The 21,511-nt window shown below is 39.9% G+C and overlaps 1 protein-coding gene across 2 annotated transcripts in view; it reads right to left on the bottom strand.

Annotated features, from left to right (window-relative positions):
* Window positions 1-16,191, bottom strand: part of LOC146449200 (peripheral plasma membrane protein CASK-like) — a 55,966-nt gene extending 39,775 nt beyond the window's left edge. For both annotated transcript variants that reach the window (XM_085101488.1, XM_085101489.1), the window contains exons 1-5: window positions 15,986-16,191; window positions 15,666-15,778; window positions 14,960-15,010; window positions 12,027-12,081; window positions 11,011-11,088 (exon numbers count right to left, since the gene is read on the bottom strand). In XM_085101488.1, the coding sequence (XP_084957614.1) occupies window positions 11,011-11,088; window positions 12,027-12,081; window positions 14,960-15,010; window positions 15,666-15,778; window positions 15,986-16,035 (347 nt within the window). In that variant the 5' untranslated portion in view covers window positions 16,036-16,191. The remainder of the gene's footprint in view (window positions 1-11,010; window positions 11,089-12,026; window positions 12,082-14,959; window positions 15,011-15,665; window positions 15,779-15,985) is intronic.
* Between the last annotated feature and the right edge of the window lie 5,320 nt (window positions 16,192-21,511).

Here is a 21,511-nt window from a genome sequence, read left to right as displayed (position 1 = left end):
TTTGTCCAAACTTTTGCATGTGTACTGCAATTCGATTGAAAACCATTGTCCAGTATTTTTTTCACGCCGCTTTGTGTTTCGTATTAATGCCATTGAGAAATTTTACCATCTTGTAAAGATATATCGGTAACATTATAGACACTGGATGACCAAAAGGACAATGCACTGAGGATTAAATACTTGTATTCAATATACACTCGTTGTCTTTGAAACACGGCACACGAAAGCGGTGTTTTTCGCGGGAGCAACGAAAAGAATGCTGTCACGCTTTTATTAGATTCTGTTACAAACTACTACGTACGTGACAGGAATGTCCCAAATGTAAACAGTTACATTCTCCAAGAGAAAATGTGTCCATTTCCTGGCGCAAAATCCAGCTTTGTCCCGTTTGTCGACATATCACTCTTGATAACGCAAAATACTAGCATTCTACACGATTAACAGGAAGACATGTAGCCATTTCAACGATTAACAACGATTAACAACGATTAACGGCAGTTCTATTAAAAAGGTAAAGACTATCTATTCTTTTTACCACCAGTCGGTGTTAACCGTTGAAAATCTATGTTAATCGTACTTTTATTGAATCATTGCCTTGAAATTGTCAAGTTAATCGTTACATACCGAATTTCAAGCGTGGCAAACCACAACTAAGGCTTGCAAAACACCTTGTATATGGCGGGATTTGTCTCTGATGCTCCCGCGGGATTTGATAATCGAATTGAAAAATTCGCCACGGCACAGTCATCACTACCAAGGAGGGATTCTTTGGACAACATTTCCACCAGTTCCTGTGAACTGCATTCGTCAATTTCGTAACTTTTCAAAAGATCCATAGATGTCGTGCGTTTTCAAACTTCACCAAACAAAAGCAAAAGCAACTAGCCAGTACGATACGCAAGTTGTTTATCCCGACTGCCTTGATCTATTTTGGGCTTATTACAACCCGCAAAAGCAAACCATGATATCATCTCAAACGTTACTTATAGCAACAACAACTAGTGCGACTAAACACGGCTCGTGGACAGTGGAAACTTTTAGCCTACCGATAATTTGGAAAACGACTCTGACGTGGACAAAACCTATAAAAAAATTTGCCTTCCAAGCGCGTTCACTTGTAGAAAAGCAAACTACCAAATCCCCCTCCCCCCCCGCCCCCTGACTCAATGTTGTCTTTTGGGTCACGAACAGTTTCCTGGCAAGCATCGCTTCCCACATCAACATTGCATAAGGGGGAAGGGGGGAGGGAGAAGTAACTGTGGTAGAATTATGAAGGGAGAAACAGTAAGTGAGTGGTTTTTTGGCTCTCTGTGTTCGGTTGCCATTGCATAGGGGGAGGGGGTGGGAGGGAGAAGTAAGGAAGTGGTTTTTGTTCTGTTCGTGTTTGGTTTTCTTAAGGAGTTTTGTCCACGATTGTAAAACCGCGAAATGTTTTCCAAACCAGGGAGAGCCAAAATTCGGACAAATCCGTGCGAAACCGAAAGCCGCGCTAAAATTCGACATAGGTCGGTTATGCTCTCAGGCCTTCATATGAGCTATTCCCTACGGGGTTGACCAAATGAATATATGAATATAATATTCATATATTCAATTGAAGGGCTGGGAGCATAACCGACCTATGTCGAATTTCAGCCCGTTTTTCGATGTAGCTCGGATTTGTCCAAACTTTTGCATGTGTACTGCAATTCGATTGAAAACCATTGTCCAGTATTTTTTTCACGCCGCTTTGTGTTTCGTATTAATGCCATTGAGAAATTTTACCATCTTGTAAAGATATATCGGTAACATTATAGACACTGGATGACCAAAAGGACAATGCACTGAGGATTAAATACTTGTATTCAATATACACTCGTTGTCTTTGAAACACGGCACACGAAAGCGGTGTTTTTCGCGGGAGCAACGAAAAGAATGCTGTCACGCTTTTATTAGATTCTGTTACAAACTACTACGTACGTGACAGGAATGTCCCAAATGTAAACAGTTACATTCTCCAAGAGAAAATGTGTCCATTTCCTGGCGCAAAATCCAGCTTTGTCCCGTTTGTCGACATATCACTCTTGATAACGCAAAATACTAGCATTCTACACGATTAACAGGAAGACATGTAGCCATTTCAACGATTAACAACGATTAACAACGATTAACGGCAGTTCTATTAAAAAGGTAAAGACTATCTATTCTTTTTACCACCAGTCGGTGTTAACCGTTGAAAATCTATGTTAATCGTACTTTTATTGAATCATTGCCTTGAAATTGTCAAGTTAATCGTTACATACCGAATTTCAAGCGTGGCAAACCACAACTAAGGCTTGCAAAACACCTTGTATATGGCGGGATTTGTCTCTGATGCTCCCGCGGGATTTGATAATCGAATTGAAAAATTCGCCACGGCACAGTCATCACTACCAAGGAGGGATTCTTTGGACAACATTTCCACCAGTTCCTGTGAACTGCATTCGTCAATTTCGTAACTTTTCAAAAGATCCATAGATGTCGTGCGTTTTCAAACTTCACCAAACAAAAGCGAAAGCAACTAGCCAGTACGATACGCAAGTTGTTTATCCCGACTGCCTTGATCTATTTTGGGCTTATTACAACCCGCAAAAGCAAACCATGATATCATCTCAAACGTTACTTATAGCAACAACAACTAGTGCGACTAAACACGGCTCGTGGACAGTGGAAACTTTTAGCCTACCGATAATTTGGAAAACGACTCTGACGTGGACAAAACCTATAAAAAAATTTGCCTTCCAAGCGCGTTCACTTGTAGAAAAGCAAACTACCAAATCCCCCTCCCCCCCCGCCCCCTGACTCAATGTTGTCTTTTGGGTCACGAACAGTTTCCTGGCAAGCATCGCTTCCCACATCAACATTGCATAAGGGGGAAGGGGGGAGGGAGAAGTAACTGTGGTAGAATTATGAAGGGAGAAACAGTAAGTGAGTGGTTTTTTGGCTCTCTGTGTTCGGTTGCCATTGCATAGGGGGAGGGGGTGGGAGGGAGAAGTAAGGAAGTGGTTTTTGTTCTGTTCGTGTTTGGTTTTCTTAAGGAGTTTTGTCCACGATTGTAAAACCGCGAAATGTTTTCCAAACCAGGGAGAGCCAAAATTCGGACAAATCCGTGCGAAACCGAAAGCCGCGCTAAAATTCGACATAGGTCGGTTATGCTCTCAGGCCTTCATATGAGCTATTCCCTACGGGGTTGACCAAATGAATATATGAATATAATATTCATATATTCAATTGAAGGGCTGGGAGCATAACCGACCTATGTCGAATTTCAGCCCGTTTTTCGATGTAGCTCGGATTTGTCCAAACTTTTGCATGTGTACTGCAATTCGATTGAAAACCATTGTCCAGTATTTTTTTCACGCCGCTTTGTGTTTCGTATTAATGCCATTGAGAAATTTTACCATCTTGTAAAGATATATCGGTAACATTATAGACACTGGATGACCAAAAGGACAATGCACTGAGGATTAAATACTTGTATTCAATATACACTCGTTGTCTTTGAAACACGGCACACGAAAGCGGTGTTTTTCGCGGGAGCAACGAAAAGAATGCTGTCACGCTTTTATTAGATTCTGTTACAAACTACTACGTACGTGACAGGAATGTCCCAAATGTAAACAGTTACATTCTCCAAGAGAAAATGTGTCCATTTCCTGGCGCAAAATCCAGCTTTGTCCCGTTTGTCGACATATCACTCTTGATAACGCAAAATACTAGCATTCTACACGATTAACAGGAAGACATGTAGCCATTTCAACGATTAACAACGATTAACAACGATTAACGGCAGTTCTATTAAAAAGGTAAAGACTATCTATTCTTTTTACCACCAGTCGGTGTTAACCGTTGAAAATCTATGTTAATCGTACTTTTATTGAATCATTGCCTTGAAATTGTCAAGTTAATCGTTACATACCGAATTTCAAGCGTGGCAAACCACAACTAAGGCTTGCAAAACACCTTGTATATGGCGGGATTTGTCTCTGATGCTCCCGCGGGATTTGATAATCGAATTGAAAAATTCGCCACGGCACAGTCATCACTACCAAGGAGGGATTCTTTGGACAACATTTCCACCAGTTCCTGTGAACTGCATTCGTCAATTTCGTAACTTTTCAAAAGATCCATAGATGTCGTGCGTTTTCAAACTTCACCAAACAAAAGCGAAAGCAACTAGCCAGTACGATACGCAAGTTGTTTATCCCGACTGCCTTGATCTATTTTGGGCTTATTACAACCCGCAAAAGCAAACCATGATATCATCTCAAACGTTACTTATAGCAACAACAACTAGTGCGACTAAACACGGCTCGTGGACAGTGGAAACTTTTAGCCTACCGATAATTTGGAAAACGACTCTGACGTGGACAAAACCTATAAAAAAATTTGCCTTCCAAGCGCGTTCACTTGTAGAAAAGCAAACTACCAAATCCCCCTCCCCCCCCCGCCCCCTGACTCAATGTTGTCTTTTGGGTCACGAACAGTTTCCTGGCAAGCATCGCTTCCCACATCAACATTGCATAAGGGGGAAGGGGGGAGGGAGAAGTAACTGTGGTAGAATTATGAAGGGAGAAACAGTAAGTGAGTGGTTTTTTGGCTCTCTGTGTTCGGTTGCCATTGCATAGGGGGAGGGGGTGGGAGGGAGAAGTAAGGAAGTGGTTTTTGTTCTGTTCGTGTTTGGTTTTCTTAAGGAGTTTTGTCCACGATTGTAAAACCGCGAAATGTTTTCCAAACCAGGGAGAGCCAAAATTCGGACAAATCCGTGCGAAACCGAAAGCCGCGCTAAAATTCGACATAGGTCGGTTATGCTCTCAGGCCTTCATATGAGCTATTCCCTACGGGGTTGACCAAATGAATATATGAATATAATATTCATATATTCAATTGAAGGGCTGGGAGCATAACCGACCTATGTCGAATTTCAGCCCGTTTTTCGATGTAGCTCGGATTTGTCCAAACTTTTGCATGTGTACTGCAATTCGATTGAAAACCATTGTCCAGTATTTTTTTCACGCCGCTTTGTGTTTCGTATTAATGCCATTGAGAAATTTTACCATCTTGTAAAGATATATCGGTAACATTATAGACACTGGATGACCAAAAGGACAATGCACTGAGGATTAAATACTTGTATTCAATATACACTCGTTGTCTTTGAAACACGGCACACGAAAGCGGTGTTTTTCGCGGGAGCAACGAAAAGAATGCTGTCACGCTTTTATTAGATTCTGTTACAAACTACTACGTACGTGACAGGAATGTCCCAAATGTAAACAGTTACATTCTCCAAGAGAAAATGTGTCCATTTCCTGGCGCAAAATCCAGCTTTGTCCCGTTTGTCGACATATCACTCTTGATAACGCAAAATACTAGCATTCTACACGATTAACAGGAAGACATGTAGCCATTTCAACGATTAACAACGATTAACAACGATTAACGGCAGTTCTATTAAAAAGGTAAAGACTATCTATTCTTTTTACCACCAGTCGGTGTTAACCGTTGAAAATCTATGTTAATCGTACTTTTATTGAATCATTGCCTTGAAATTGTCAAGTTAATCGTTACATACCGAATTTCAAGCGTGGCAAACCACAACTAAGGCTTGCAAAACACCTTGTATATGGCGGGATTTGTCTCTGATGCTCCCGCGGGATTTGATAATCGAATTGAAAAATTCGCCACGGCACAGTCATCACTACCAAGGAGGGATTCTTTGGACAACATTTCCACCAGTTCCTGTGAACTGCATTCGTCAATTTCGTAACTTTTCAAAAGATCCATAGATGTCGTGCGTTTTCAAACTTCACCAAACAAAAGCGAAAGCAACTAGCCAGTACGATACGCAAGTTGTTTATCCCGACTGCCTTGATCTATTTTGGGCTTATTACAACCCGCAAAAGCAAACCATGATATCATCTCAAACGTTACTTATAGCAACAACAACTAGTGCGACTAAACACGGCTCGTGGACAGTGGAAACTTTTAGCCTACCGATAATTTGGAAAACGACTCTGACGTGGACAAAACCTATAAAAAAATTTGCCTTCCAAGCGCGTTCACTTGTAGAAAAGCAAACTACCAAATCCCCCTCCCCCCCCGCCCCCTGACTCAATGTTGTCTTTTGGGTCACGAACAGTTTCCTGGCAAGCATCGCTTCCCACATCAACATTGCATAAGGGGGAAGGGGGGAGGGAGAAGTAACTGTGGTAGAATTATGAAGGGAGAAACAGTAAGTGAGTGGTTTTTTGGCTCTCTGTGTTCGGTTGCCATTGCATAGGGGGAGGGGGTGGGAGGGAGAAGTAAGGAAGTGGTTTTTGTTCTGTTCGTGTTTGGTTTTCTTAAGGAGTTTTGTCCACGATTGTAAAACCGCGAAATGTTTTCCAAACCAGGGAGAGCCAAAATTCGGACAAATCCGTGCGAAACCGAAAGCCGCGCTAAAATTCGACATAGGTCGGTTATGCTCTCAGGCCTTCATATGAGCTATTCCCTACGGGGTTGACCAAATGAATATATGAATATAATATTCATATATTCAATTGAAGGGCTGGGAGCATAACCGACCTATGTCGAATTTCAGCCCGTTTTTCGATGTAGCTCGGATTTGTCCAAACTTTTGCATGTGTACTGCAATTCGATTGAAAACCATTGTCCAGTATTTTTTTCACGCCGCTTTGTGTTTCGTATTAATGCCATTGAGAAATTTTACCATCTTGTAAAGATATATCGGTAACATTATAGACACTGGATGACCAAAAGGACAATGCACTGAGGATTAAATACTTGTATTCAATATACACTCGTTGTCTTTGAAACACGGCACACGAAAGCGGTGTTTTTCGCGGGAGCAACGAAAAGAATGCTGTCACGCTTTTATTAGATTCTGTTACAAACTACTACGTACGTGACAGGAATGTCCCAAATGTAAACAGTTACATTCTCCAAGAGAAAATGTGTCCATTTCCTGGCGCAAAATCCAGCTTTGTCCCGTTTGTCGACATATCACTCTTGATAACGCAAAATACTAGCATTCTACACGATTAACAGGAAGACATGTAGCCATTTCAACGATTAACAACGATTAACAACGATTAACGGCAGTTCTATTAAAAAGGTAAAGACTATCTATTCTTTTTACCACCAGTCGGTGTTAACCGTTGAAAATCTATGTTAATCGTACTTTTATTGAATCATTGCCTTGAAATTGTCAAGTTAATCGTTACATACCGAATTTCAAGCGTGGCAAACCACAACTAAGGCTTGCAAAACACCTTGTATATGGCGGGATTTGTCTCTGATGCTCCCGCGGGATTTGATAATCGAATTGAAAAATTCGCCACGGCACAGTCATCACTACCAAGGAGGGATTCTTTGGACAACATTTCCACCAGTTCCTGTGAACTGCATTCGTCAATTTCGTAACTTTTCAAAAGATCCATAGATGTCGTGCGTTTTCAAACTTCACCAAACAAAAGCAAAAGCAACTAGCCAGTACGATACGCAAGTTGTTTATCCCGACTGCCTTGATCTATTTTGGGCTTATTACAACCCGCAAAAGCAAACCATGATATCATCTCAAACGTTACTTATAGCAACAACAACTAGTGCGACTAAACACGGCTCGTGGACAGTGGAAACTTTTAGCCTACCGATAATTTGGAAAACGACTCTGACGTGGACAAAACCTATAAAAAAATTTGCCTTCCAAGCGCGTTCACTTGTAGAAAAGCAAACTACCAAATCCCCCTCCCCCCCCGCCCCCTGACTCAATGTTGTCTTTTGGGTCACGAACAGTTTCCTGGCAAGCATCGCTTCCCACATCAACATTGCATAAGGGGGAAGGGGGGAGGGAGAAGTAACTGTGGTAGAATTATGAAGGGAGAAACAGTAAGTGAGTGGTTTTTTGGCTCTCTGTGTTCGGTTGCCATTGCATAGGGGGAGGGGGTGGGAGGGAGAAGTAAGGAAGTGGTTTTTGTTCTGTTCGTGTTTGGTTTTCTTAAGGAGTTTTGTCCACGATTGTAAAACCGCGAAATGTTTTCCAAACCAGGGAGAGCCAAAATTCGGACAAATCCGTGCGAAACCGAAAGCCGCGCTAAAATTCGACATAGGTCGGTTATGCTCTCAGGCCTTCATATGAGCTATTCCCTACGGGGTTGACCAAATGAATATATGAATATAATATTCATATATTCAATTGAAGGGCTGGGAGCATAACCGACCTATGTCGAATTTCAGCCCGTTTTTCGATGTAGCTCGGATTTGTCCAAACTTTTGCATGTGTACTGCAATTCGATTGAAAACCATTGTCCAGTATTTTTTTCACGCCGCTTTGTGTTTCGTATTAATGCCATTGAGAAATTTTACCATCTTGTAAAGATATATCGGTAACATTATAGACACTGGATGACCAAAAGGACAATGCACTGAGGATTAAATACTTGTATTCAATATACACTCGTTGTCTTTGAAACACGGCACACGAAAGCGGTGTTTTTCGCGGGAGCAACGAAAAGAATGCTGTCACGCTTTTATTAGATTCTGTTACAAACTACTACGTACGTGACAGGAATGTCCCAAATGTAAACAGTTACATTCTCCAAGAGAAAATGTGTCCATTTCCTGGCGCAAAATCCAGCTTTGTCCCGTTTGTCGACATATCACTCTTGATAACGCAAAATACTAGCATTCTACACGATTAACAGGAAGACATGTAGCCATTTCAACGATTCACAACGATTAACAACGATTAACGGCAGTTCTATTAAAAAGGTAAAGACTATCTATTCTTTTTACCACCAGTCGGTGTTAACCGTTGAAAATCTATGTTAATCGTACTTTTATTGAATCATTGCCTTGAAATTGTCAAGTTAATCGTTACATACCGAATTTCAAGCGTGGCAAACCACAACTAAGGCTTGCAAAACACCTTGTATATGGCGGGATTTGTCTCTGATGCTCCCGCGGGATTTGATAATCGAATTGAAAAATTCGCCACGGCACAGTCATCACTACCAAGGAGGGATTCTTTGGACAACATTTCCACCAGTTCCTGTGAACTGCATTCGTCAATTTCGTAACTTTTCAAAAGATCCATAGATGTCGTGCGTTTTCAAACTTCACCAAACAAAAGCGAAAGCAACTAGCCAGTACGATACGCAAGTTGTTTATCCCGACTGCCTTGATCTATTTTGGGCTTATTACAACCCGCAAAAGCAAACCATGATATCATCTCAAACGTTACTTATAGCAACAACAACTAGTGCGACTAAACACGGCTCGTGGACAGTGGAAACTTTTAGCCTACCGATAATTTGGAAAACGACTCTGACGTGGACAAAACCTATAAAAAAATTTGCCTTCCAAGCGCGTTCACTTGTAGAAAAGCAAACTACCAAATCCCCCTCCCCCCCCGCCCCCTGACTCAATGTTGTCTTTTGGGTCACGAACAGTTTCCTGGCAAGCATCGCTTCCCACATCAACATTGCATAAGGGGGAAGGGGGGAGGGAGAAGTAACTGTGGTAGAATTATGAAGGGAGAAACAGTAAGTGAGTGGTTTTTTGGCTCTCTGTGTTCGGTTGCCATTGCATAGGGGGAGGGGGTGGGAGGGAGAAGTAAGGAAGTGGTTTTTGTTCTGTTCGTGTTTGGTTTTCTTAAGGAGTTTTGTCCACGATTGTAAAACCGCGAAATGTTTTCCAAACCAGGGAGAGCCAAAATTCGGACAAATCCGTGCGAAACCGAAAGCCGCGCTAAAATTCGACATAGGTCGGTTATGCTCTCAGGCCTTCAATTATCGGAGAACTTAACATTAATCGAGATTTTTGCTCCTTTTTTCTTAAATTGTGCGATTTTGTACAAATTCTGCGATTTTTCATGAATTATGCGATTTGTTGCGATTTTAGGTAAATTATGCGAAATCGCAACATCGCATAATATCAGAAGCCCTGTAGATAGTGAGTAGAGTGAGTAGTGCCTGGCGTGACTTATTTATATCATTATTCAATAAAAATGTCTTGTAAAGTTTTGAACAACATTAGAAGATTTACACTAAAACAATTAGATTATTCACTACCAAATTCTATCGCGTGATAGTTGATTCGGGCTTTGCCCTCATCAACTATCACTCGATAGGAATTTCAAGCTCATAATCTAATTGTTAAGTAGATTAGTTAACATTGGTTTCATGAAAGCCTGAGATGCCACATAAAAGCACGACCTTATTTGCCATCATCATCAAACATTTGAAGAACTTTTGATAACCTGTTATGCAAGTTATGCAAGTGATGACACAAATTGTTCATTACTGGTCGGAGTTAAAATAATAAAAAGATTAAAGTTACGAAAATTGTGCTCAACTACATTTAATTTAATTCTAAGAAAAAATCTCTTTTGTGAATAAGTAAACAAGACATTCAAACAAATCTGACACGTCACAAATAACATAACTCATGTCCAACAAACTCATTTCTATTGGTGAGTTACAGGAAATGAAAATTTGTCATTTGTCCATTTGGACAAGATGCCTTGAGGAGGGGTTGGGTTGGGTGCTACTGCTTTGAATATTTAGTGGGGGATGTGCTGACTGTTTAATCAAATCTTGACCCTATTTCTGACCAAAAATGTGTAATTTTCCAATACCTGTTTTCCAAAAATTTATGCCTGCCCAAAGCTACGGCCAAACAGGAGCCCAGTAGCCTGGGATGCCCAATGCTCTATGGTGAAGGAGCACCTAACACTTCACATGTTGGGCTCCTAACTTCTCAGCTTTTGGCCTTGTGGGCTCCTTGAAATTTTTCTTAGGCAACAGCCTTGATACCCCTTGAAGTACCACATACATAAGTATATACCATGTGTAAGAAAGAGCCCAAACCCACCCCCTCCTCCCCACCCACCCCAGGCTTAGACTCAATCAACAGTATACTACACAGAGAGCACAGATTACCTGTGACTGTGAAGGAAACCTTTAAGGGTAAAATCAGAAAATCAGTACTCACCTTGCTACGGCTTCACTATAAACAAAACCAGCATGAACACGGTTCACAATTTCAAAGCAGAGATCAGCGCCATCCATGCTACGAGGACAAAATAAAACATGTTTAAAATATATCAGTCAAAAACTGTTATCACAGACACAAGCTTCTGGGACCAGAAAAACTGTGCCTATTACAGTGTCCATATTAACCCTTCCAAGGTTTTCCTAAATTAATAACAGTTTACGGAGGCTTGCCTGAAGTCATTGCTATAGGGATACCCAAGAACGCGTACATCACTATCTGCTTTGGGAACCGTCACATAGCAGTAGGAAGTAGGAGTAGGGGCAGCCGGACAGAACCAAATCTCACAGATTATCTCATCAAGGATACGGGTTGCAGTAGGGTACAACTGAGGCATTGCATGCTGTACAGGCAACTGCAGAAGGTGTTCATGGAGAACCAATTAAGGACAGTGCCTACTTTAATTTTGTTACTGTGCACATCTCAAGATACTCTGGTTTCCTATGGGTGGTGCCTATTAATACAGAGATATTTTTGCACAGTTTAAAACTATGCAGAGAAAGCAGAACTTAACAAGTGCTCTTGGTATCCAAAAAGAAAATTTGGGTAGCCACACATTTTTCAGAGATAAGAAAAGTTCCAATTTAAAAAAAAAACATAATGCCATACATTGCTTTGTATTTTACTTTTTTTAATATTATTGTTGCTTAATCATCTCTAAAAGATGCGTGGTTACTCCCAATTTTCTTTTTGGATTTCAATAGCCCTTGCTAAGATCTGCTTTCCCCAGATAGTCATAAACCACAGAAAAATACTTCTTTACAAGTAGGCACCGTCCTTAAGATCGACTTGATGATAATGATGATGATGAAAATGATAATGGTGATGACACCAGTCTCACAGAACCCTCACTAGTACTGTTAGTAGTATAATAAGAACACTTCAGAAATAATTAATTTTTAATATAAATATTATTAACAAAGTAAACTTTATGATTCATTTGCTTGAGAACTTACTATTCAAACACCATGTAGATATAACCATCCATTGAGTACGCTCCTAGCATCTCCACTGAAACATATCACACAATGTTTCAACATTTCTAACCTGAACCAACTCAAGGTTATCAGACTAACAAAATATACATCAAACTCCAACCATCTTGAACACCACCTATCTGAGGCTTCATGAATGCTATCGCTTGGGTGTGTTTACATGACACCCCCAGGTTAGGGGGAAGGGGGTGGGGAGAGGACTATTCTGAGTCTAAACTCTTCCCCCCCTCCCCCCTGGAATGACACCAGTGTATATTACAGTGATCTATGCAAACTAAAGCTTGGCATATGAAAGATACATATATGTGAACAAGGCACAAAGCCACTCCAATGTTATATTATGCAGCAAGCTGTTGTACATTGATATTAGGGAGCTTAAGCAACGATGATGGCAACGGCAATAAAAATGTTACCTGAAAATATATCCATATTTTATTTGTGCTACTTTGCGACTATTTCAACTCGCTCAACTTTTACAACAATGGCAAGCTATCCAGGAACCTAATTGGTAGGAGTTGTGTACAAGGTAAGAAAGAAAATGAAAAATTCACAGTTGTACTTTTACGTTCTCCAAAAAACCTTAAACGTGGTCATTTCTCATTGTTATTTTGCAGAGGACGGCAATTGAGAAATGTACCAAAATGTAAAACGCACGTGGGTAGCGATTGTTTTTGCTTATTAAACCTATTGTTTTGCGGCGTTGTCATTGCTGTAGCTGTCGTCGTTGCTTAAGCTCCCTATTTAGCCCTACCTAACTCTTGTCTGCCAAACCCAACTGATTCAGACATTGTATCACTTGTATAAGGGGTTAGTTAAAGAAACTGTGGTGCTGCGTCGGTGGGGAGTAGAAACAAATGTTTGGTTTATCAACAGAGTTAATAACTCAAGGTAAATTGGCCACTGTAAAGAGATTCATGATGCACTGACGAATCACAAGACAAAGTGATAACACTCAAAACGTCAGCCTTTGAATATCTTTACGGTGGCCAATTTATCTTTAATAATATTATCAATTCTGTCGATAAACCAAACATTCATATAATGTACCACTTGGTTTGGTGGAACAGCATCTGGACTTGGACTAAGTAAAGTTTCACACAGTAAAACCGGTCAGATTCTTGTCTGTCATTAATAAGTAGCCACAAAGTAAACTAGTTAAGAATGTTTCACTGCTAAATGAGCGGTCTTCACTGTTCAGTTACTTATCAGTCACAAGAGCCAGTTAGTCTCCCCAATTAAATCACACCATGTTGAATATTCAATTAAGCATATTTTTTTCCATGAAACAATAGACCTTTACAAGGTTTCTGATGCCATTTTGGTTAGGGATGGGAAGACACTACTAAAATTACAGTAAATGTAATATATAGGATTTTGGTTGACTTTGAATCTCTGTTAGTCCTTTCAAACTTCCCAAATTTTAACAGCACATATTTATGTCCTCGATTTATTTTCCTTAAATATAGAAGTGAGAGTCAGGATATATTAGCCGTAATTAAACAAACCTTTCAAACTTCACATAAGCCCTTTGATCTAATTTGAATAAGAGAATTTCTCAGAACAGTTCTCAAATGCCTTTGTATCAATGATGGTCTTACTTTTGATCAGATGAATAATGTAACTTGAAATTTGAAAGTCTCCTAATTTTGAATAGAGTTAAAAACAGTACCTACTTTTGCTACTGTGCATATGTTCTGCGTATCTCGAGATAGGTTTCTTAACAGTGGTGCCTGCTAAAACAGCAGATTTCTTGCGTGGTTCAAAACTACGTGTGAAAAGCTGATCTTTGCAAGGGTTATTGGAATCCGCAAGGAAAAGTAGGGGTAACCACATATTTTCAGAGATAATTAAGCTTCAATTTGGGGGAAAAAACTTACATTGTTTTGTATTTTAACGCTTTTTTCAATATTATTGTTGCTTAAATATCTCTGAAAAATGAGTGATTACCCCCAGTTTCTTTTTGGGTTCCAATAAGCCAAAATAATATCTGCTTTTCCCGTATAGTCATAACCTGCACAAAAACACCTCGCTATAAGTAGGCACCATCCTTAAAGCAGTTCAAAGTCACCCAAAAACCGATACATTAACATTTGCCCCAAAACCAAGATAGAGTCCAAAACAGTGAAAAGGTTTATAAAGCAAGACATTTGGTACACACAAACACAATGCTTAGACAGGACATGGTTCACAACATTAGGTGACAACAAAAGAGTTTCAACAATAAAGAAATTAAAGCTAAACCATTAGTCAATAAAGAAATTAAATTAAGGTCAGAAATGAAACCAGAATAGAGATGTTCTACCAGATAACTTCATGATAGTTGACAAATCCCAAACTGTGTTTTGCTTACAATCACAATTTTTATTCAAATTATTTGATCAAGTTTGTGATTTCAATATTACTTTCATTGTCATATGCTTTCGAGGCCAAATCACCTGCCACATGTGAATATCATATATTTACTTAGAACAATAAAAGTTCTTTTCTATTTGACTAAAGAAGTTGCAGATTTTAATTTTAATGAAATAAAAGTTCTGTGACATTTTAAAAATGTTACTTGTCTGAAAAAACAGGGAACAATCAATTTGAATAATTCCATTGATTAAAACTATAGGGGATTTTTTTGTGGTTCAGAAATGTAAAAACTTCAATACTTCCACGCTAAAATGAACATGAAAAGAATTTTGATCCATTTTAAACCACTTAGAGTCATAATCTACGAGTTTTGAAATATCAAACAGCGTGGATCAGCGATGAAATCGCTTTGTATTTTCGACATGGCGAACACATTTTGCGCTAGATATCATGATATCAAAATCGCAGAAAATGGCAGACAGATCAAAAAAAACTTATCATTTGATGACAAATACGACAGGAATATTTCTTATTCATACCAACATGAGGATGCCGCAATTTCTGGCAAATGCGGGCCTCCCTTTGTAAATCTGCGAAGACAACAATAACATACTGGGGTCAGGATAAGTTGAGTGCTTGGTTTACATCTTACTTACATGGAGTAAGAAGTTTGCTCTTGAAATTAACCTGACTTAACGCTTCGAATCAAAGCGCTGGCAAAGCTAAACACGCGAACAAACATCCGCGTACGATTGAAATTGAAGTGCCGAAACATTCGCCAAAAACTCAAATCTTGATCCCTTAATTAACAACCCCTTCAGCGGAGATGTAATAACGTAAGAAAACTTAGCTACGCTTTCCCAACTACATCCGATATAAACGAAAACAAAGTATATAAACGAGATGCAATGCGACAACATGTCTTCATAGAGCGTTGTGGTTTGGTTTTTTTCTATCCCTTGGGGACTTTAGTAATTGATTTTACTTGAATGTTTATTCTAAAAAAATAGAAGAACAATTTTCTGTTTTTATCACGCAGAAATCTTGGGTTAAGCTTCGCAGGATGAGGGCAAGAAAACTTGTTCGATGTCGCAAGATATACACCTTCTGCGCACAGGCAATATCAAGATGCTTCTGCGAGATCTAAAGCATTAGTGCGTTTAGTACGACGATAATAACTTTTAACTTAGATCGCCTTGCTCACAGACATTATGCATAACATCGATCGGTGAGATAACATCTTACCTTCCTCCGTTAGACCGCTCGATGAGGACATCTTAGCAATATCTACGATTTTTACGGCACAAACACGATCGCCGCGCTTGTCGAAACATCTTCGAATCACGCTGAATGTTCCTCTGCAAACACAACAGAATTTCGCGTTACGCTCTCCAATCTTCAACAGCAATACAAACTTCAAAACATAAACAAGGTTATGCAAGGAGATAAGAAGTCATAAAACCAAGAAGTGAGGCCACCACGCACACCAACCAAGGCGATTCGCAGTTTCGCTTGCAAGCATGCGAGAGAAAGTAAATTTCGCTCAATCGCGGTGGTATACTAACTTTCCAATTTGCTCTTGCAAATCAAATCTGGACGGAAAGCCTTCCTCCATGATAGGTTTTACAGCTCTCCTTTTCAAGTGTAAACTCCTGACAGCTGAGTTTTAAGACTTTGGAGATAACCAGGCGCACATGACTAAAAAAAATCCATAGAATCAGATGAGCGGCGAAAGTAAAATGCCTTGCCCAGATCAAATGAAAGTGACCACTGTGACAGCTGGAAGAGCGGTTACCTAGCTACTGCGTAGCCTCGCCGTATTGTCTCCTTGAACCGGATATTTAGGCGGAACGGTATGGGTGCCGGTGGCTAACCACAAAATACTTTAGTCTAAAATTAGCGAAGGACGCCTTTTTATCAAGCAATTCTTCGCTGTTGTATTCTCTATTTGAAGTAGTTTGATACTAATGTATTACGCAGTTCGATACTAAATGTATTATGCAGTTCGATACTAATGTATCATGCAGCAACAGTTATATATGCAACTTCAAGCAGTGCGAAAACAAAGCCTGAAAAATTCAGGCTTGAACGGACTTTGAACGGGAACGGGAATTTGAGCGTGATGCTCAACGAGTTTGCCTATAAATTCTGAAGGTCTCTGAACAATTCACAAGTATTTGACAATTTTCAATTCTTTATTGTATAAATTTGAACGGAATAACCTAGTTTAATGGCCTTAGCTCCCACGAGTCTCCTGTAGAGCATCCGACGGAACTAGAAATCGGAAGGTCTTACTTAAGGTTCAATTTCTGATAGGAGCACTCTGAATTTGTTTTTCCGAGTGTGCCTGTGTCATTACTGAATAATACATCATTCTCGTTTGTACACCAGGCTTAAACTGATTACATCACATTTCCTTTGATTGCGCATATGCCACTCATTGACATTCCAACGGCCTAGCAGTATGCAGGATGTTTTTCCCATGAACCTAGTTTAATGGCCTTAGCTCCCACGCGAGACTCCTGTAGCTCAGTGGTAGAGTATCCAAACTAGTAATTGAAAAGTCTTAGGTTTGACTCCTTTTAGGGAAACTCTGATTTTCTCTGTCCGATTTATGCTGCGTCCCTGCCGGACTGAAAATCATACCGTGTACCATTTATTAAAAAACAGAGACTGTGTTTGGAAGGATCACCGCCACAAAAGTACTGAAGTCTGTAGTAAAGGATCAGGATCAGTCAGGGAAATATATTTTCCCAATACTTTCGAAAGGCACGATTCTTCTTCTTCAGGGTCAAGTTTTGAGACCGTAAAATCAGTTGATCTCAGTTTTTTATATTGTTTGTTCTGCAATTTACTACTGAATCAGGATTAAAACATAACATAACATTTCCTGATTCTAAACGGGGATACCCTCTCTTCTGCGAAACTAGTGTATCAATATCACTGAAGTTAACCAACCTCACTCACCACTTGCCAACGGCTCCTGCTGGCTTTGCCACCTAACCCCTTTCCTCGTGATTAGCAAAAAGAGAAATGTCAGTGATAAAATGCTTGAGATTGCAGTAAAAAATAAACAATAAACTGGCCATTGCGATAAAGAATGGTGTTGAAACTAAAAGTAGAATTATACCTTAAAAATAAGGCTGTTTAAACAGACTTTTTTCATTGGTTCAGAAATCAATGAATACAACGCATCAACGGTCATTTAATTTCCATCTTATATTGATGACTTTTTTTAACGGTGACTGAAAACCAGAATTTACTTCGAGGCCAATACCGCAACTGACACAAAACAGTTTATCCTACAATGTCTAAAGGTCTTAAAGTGATCTAAGGCCTTTGGGGTCGACACGCAACGCTTCTGCTTCTCTCTCCGTAGGAGACCTATTGTATCATGCATTTTAATACCGACTTCCACGGATTCTTCCTGTGTTCGACACGAGACCAACACGAGCGGTAGAAATAGTCCGGCCGGAACAAATTTATACGAGATACCAAAGCACCCCGTCGTCTACACTTTGCTAACTTAACTCGCCCCTTGTCGGTACTTGGATGAAATTTTTTTTTATTGCCAGTGTCAAGTGGCAGACGTTGAGGGTTGTCGAATTCGTAAGCTGACCGAAATGAATCGAAATTCGTCTAAGGTAGTTACAATCCGAATCACTAGAACTCAGCTGGCGTGAGACTTAACATTAAATTTCATTGCGATAGACGGCTGAGTAGGAATGCTTCATAATTTCGTGCGTAAGGGAGGACTTTGTCTGCGTAGCAAACGTTTCCATGGCGGGGGGAGGGGGGGGGGGGGAGGAGTGCGTTTTTCGCTGTTTGAACGCGCGGAAATTGGGACGAGAGTGAGACACGGAGGAAGAGGGGAGGGCAGAGGAGAGCATTATTTATCCATTTATATTCAGTTATCGATCACGTGACAAATCTCATCGACCATCGCAAGTGACGTGATTCCATACATTAGCTAGCGCTGCCCCGAAAAATTTTAAATATTTAGTTTGAAAGAATTTTTTACTGGGGCCGAAAGAAGTGAAATCAAGAACTAGAGGCTGACCATTTTAAATACTCGACTCGTGGTCAAACGGCACATCAAAACTTTTAACTTCGCTACATAACAACATGAGGATGGCTGAGGAAACGGGTCTTTGGTTACTTTATTCGTGGTGTATTTGTTATTTTTATCATTTCCCTGTAGTTAAATTAAAATGCAATTAAACGGAGTTAAAGGGACAGTGTCACGCTATTTTTAGTAACACATCGAAAATCGGAACTGAGACGTTATTCGGTTGATAGCAGCCAAGATATAATGACAAAATTCCATTAAAAGACTATCAGAACGCAAAGAAACTATCCACGAATATTTTCGCCCGCAGATGACCAAGATAGAGAGGGGTTCAAATTTGAAAACGTCTGGCGGACGTTTTCAAATTTCGCTGTTTTAACGCACTAAAAATCGTCGGTTGTACTATATTTTGGTTCAACCTTTCGTCTTAGAATCACTATTAATATTTCTTTAAATAAGCGACTGAGAAATTAATTAACACAGTGTTCAAAGTTAAAATTTAGTGAATTTTGCCCAAAAATCATGATATATACAACAACACAGAGCGCAAGTGTTGCTCCGTGACCAGCGGTGTCTCTTTGGTTTGCATGCACCAGGAGTCGACGTGCTAACAGAAGATACGACGTTCTTGCACTTGCTGCGTAGGCCTGGCCAGCGTTTGCGTAGCGGTTTTTGGCGCCAAGTAGCTTCTGTTTCCCCCCTCCCTTCTCCCCTCTGTCTTGTCCACTGTTTTTATCAGTGTGACGAGTGCCTGTCCTCCCTCGAGGGCCTGGGTGCTCGTGGCTGGTTTGCGAGGATTTGCCAGCCATTGGAGCGGTCTCAATCTAGGAGCTGGCTGCCAATACTGGAAGCTCCTGGATATTGCAGGCACCCAATTTCCACTTAGCAATGCAGTTGTTAATAATCGTTTAACAATGAAAACATGTCTGGTAGTAAGAGAAATACTCAAGAAAATTAAGGCATGGGTCTCTCGTTATTTTCTTGAAAAAGCAAGCCGGGTGGTCTATCTTCTGAAGATTTAACCATAACATCGTAAGACTTCGGAAGCTGAATATGCTTGCAAATGTCAACCTTTTAACATACACGACGCATGAAAATTAGGTCACGTGACCTGTTGCAGCCGCAATATTCATGAAAACATTTGAGCAAAAATGGCACCACTTTTTAATGCTTCCTGGAAGCTGCATGTAGTTTTATAACTTTGTTAGCTGGTTAGTATTCTTCACTTCTGTGCTCGGGCCTTTAAACATTCCTTTGATTAATTTGCAAAAAAAAAAATTGCTACTAGTACTTTCACTAGGTGCCCAGCTCTTTGTAAAACTACTACATTTCAGGCTTCATTCTTCAATAGGATTGTTAAGTTGTGGAATTTAATCTCCACAGTTGTTCCTGCATCCTGTTTTTCTAGTATTTCATTATTCAAGAGTTTTGTTACCAATTATTATTCTTCATTTTTATGCTCAGTCTTTGATGTAGATTATTCTTGTACCTGGCGCTAAGTTAGGCACTGTTCCTTTCACAGAAATCAATTCTTCTTTCTTTGTTCTTTTTTAAATTAGGCGTAGGTATTTTTATATCCTTGTAAATGGTTTTTACATCTTGGTAAATAGTTTTTATATTATCATCAACATCATCATCATCATTATCATCATCATCATCATCATCATCATCATCATCATCATCATCATCATCATCATCATCATCATCATCATCATCATTATCATCATCATTTATTTTCCTTACTAAAAGAGAAAATAAAGAAATCAAACAATTTACAAGTGAAGGCAATGGCGAAGAGACCTCAAGAAACCACCAGGCTTATAAGAGAGGCCACCTCGGCTGTCATTAATAAATAGAAAACATGGTGCTGCGTCAGTGCGGCTTGATCACTTATATCTTTGTGAATAGTTTTTTCTACCACTTTTATATAGTTTTTATATATCTGTTTGTCGGGAAGCGCCTCGCATGGGCAGTTTCGTCCCGTTAAATACGTTGGCGCTCTCCCCTTTGGGAAATGTCGTATATTTTATCTTATACAGGTTGATTGCACGCTTCGTCATGGCGGCCATGTTGGTGGTTAGGAACAATAAGATTTTTCTCCTCTGGGGGTTAACCTCCATTTTTATGCGAGCTATGTGAACAAATTTTCTTTTCTTTTGGAACCAACATGGCGGCAATTCAATCCACCTATATGTTTCTTTTTTTGTGTGTGTGTAATGCCTATGAAGCTGACAAACAGACTTTCAAAGATAAATTGGCCGTTTATTTTCAACTTGAAGGAATATTTAAAATACACAAAAAAGGCCCAAGCACAGAAATTAAGTACCTGATAGCCGCAAAGTTTTAAAACTACGGGTAGCCCCCATGAGGCAATAAAGTGTTTCCATTTTTTGTTCAAAAGTTTTCTTGAATGTTGAAACCGTGACAGGTCACGTGACCTAATTTACATACGTCTTGCCACTTACATTTTCGAGTTTATAACGAGAGACCCTTGCCTTATATTTCTTGAGTAAAATCGAATAAGGTCCAGGCAAGAAAAGCTGATATTTTTCAAGTGTCATTTCGAACACGGTCGATCGGCTTCTTACCGACACAGAAAAAATGAAAGACAGGAAAGTTTCTTGACATTTAAAAAGCTTAATTTCAAAACTAATGGTCCATTCTTTTCGACAAGCCTATTCTGAAATCTAATACAAGTGGATTTTAGAGAAGCAAATAGAACCGGCAATACAAATTCTAAGCTCAATCACTGTGGCCCCTCATCCCCTCGCAGAATAAAGGTTGGACGTTGATCTTCGTTGTTCATGTTGGGACTGACGCCCATTATAAAATTAAATGAAGCGTCCGAAGATCTTTTTAGTTTGTTCAGTTTGCTTTTCTTTTGTTTGCCCCCCCCCCCCCCCCCTTTTTGCTAGTTCCAGATTCACCTCTCTCTGGCTCTTAGCTGTCTGCCAGTTCAACCCACTCTCCATGTAAGTGTAAAAAGTTGCCTAATAGGCGCTGATTTGTACAATGTGGGTGT

Source organism: Pavona decussata, unplaced genomic scaffold (genome assembly GCF_977016875.1).
Source record: "Pavona decussata unplaced genomic scaffold, jaPavDecu1.1 SCAFFOLD_602, whole genome shotgun sequence".
Classification (NCBI taxonomy): Eukaryota; Metazoa; Cnidaria; class Anthozoa; order Scleractinia; family Agariciidae; genus Pavona; species Pavona decussata.
Note: the sequence above shows the minus strand (reverse complement) of the source record. Positions and strands in the feature narration are given on the sequence as shown.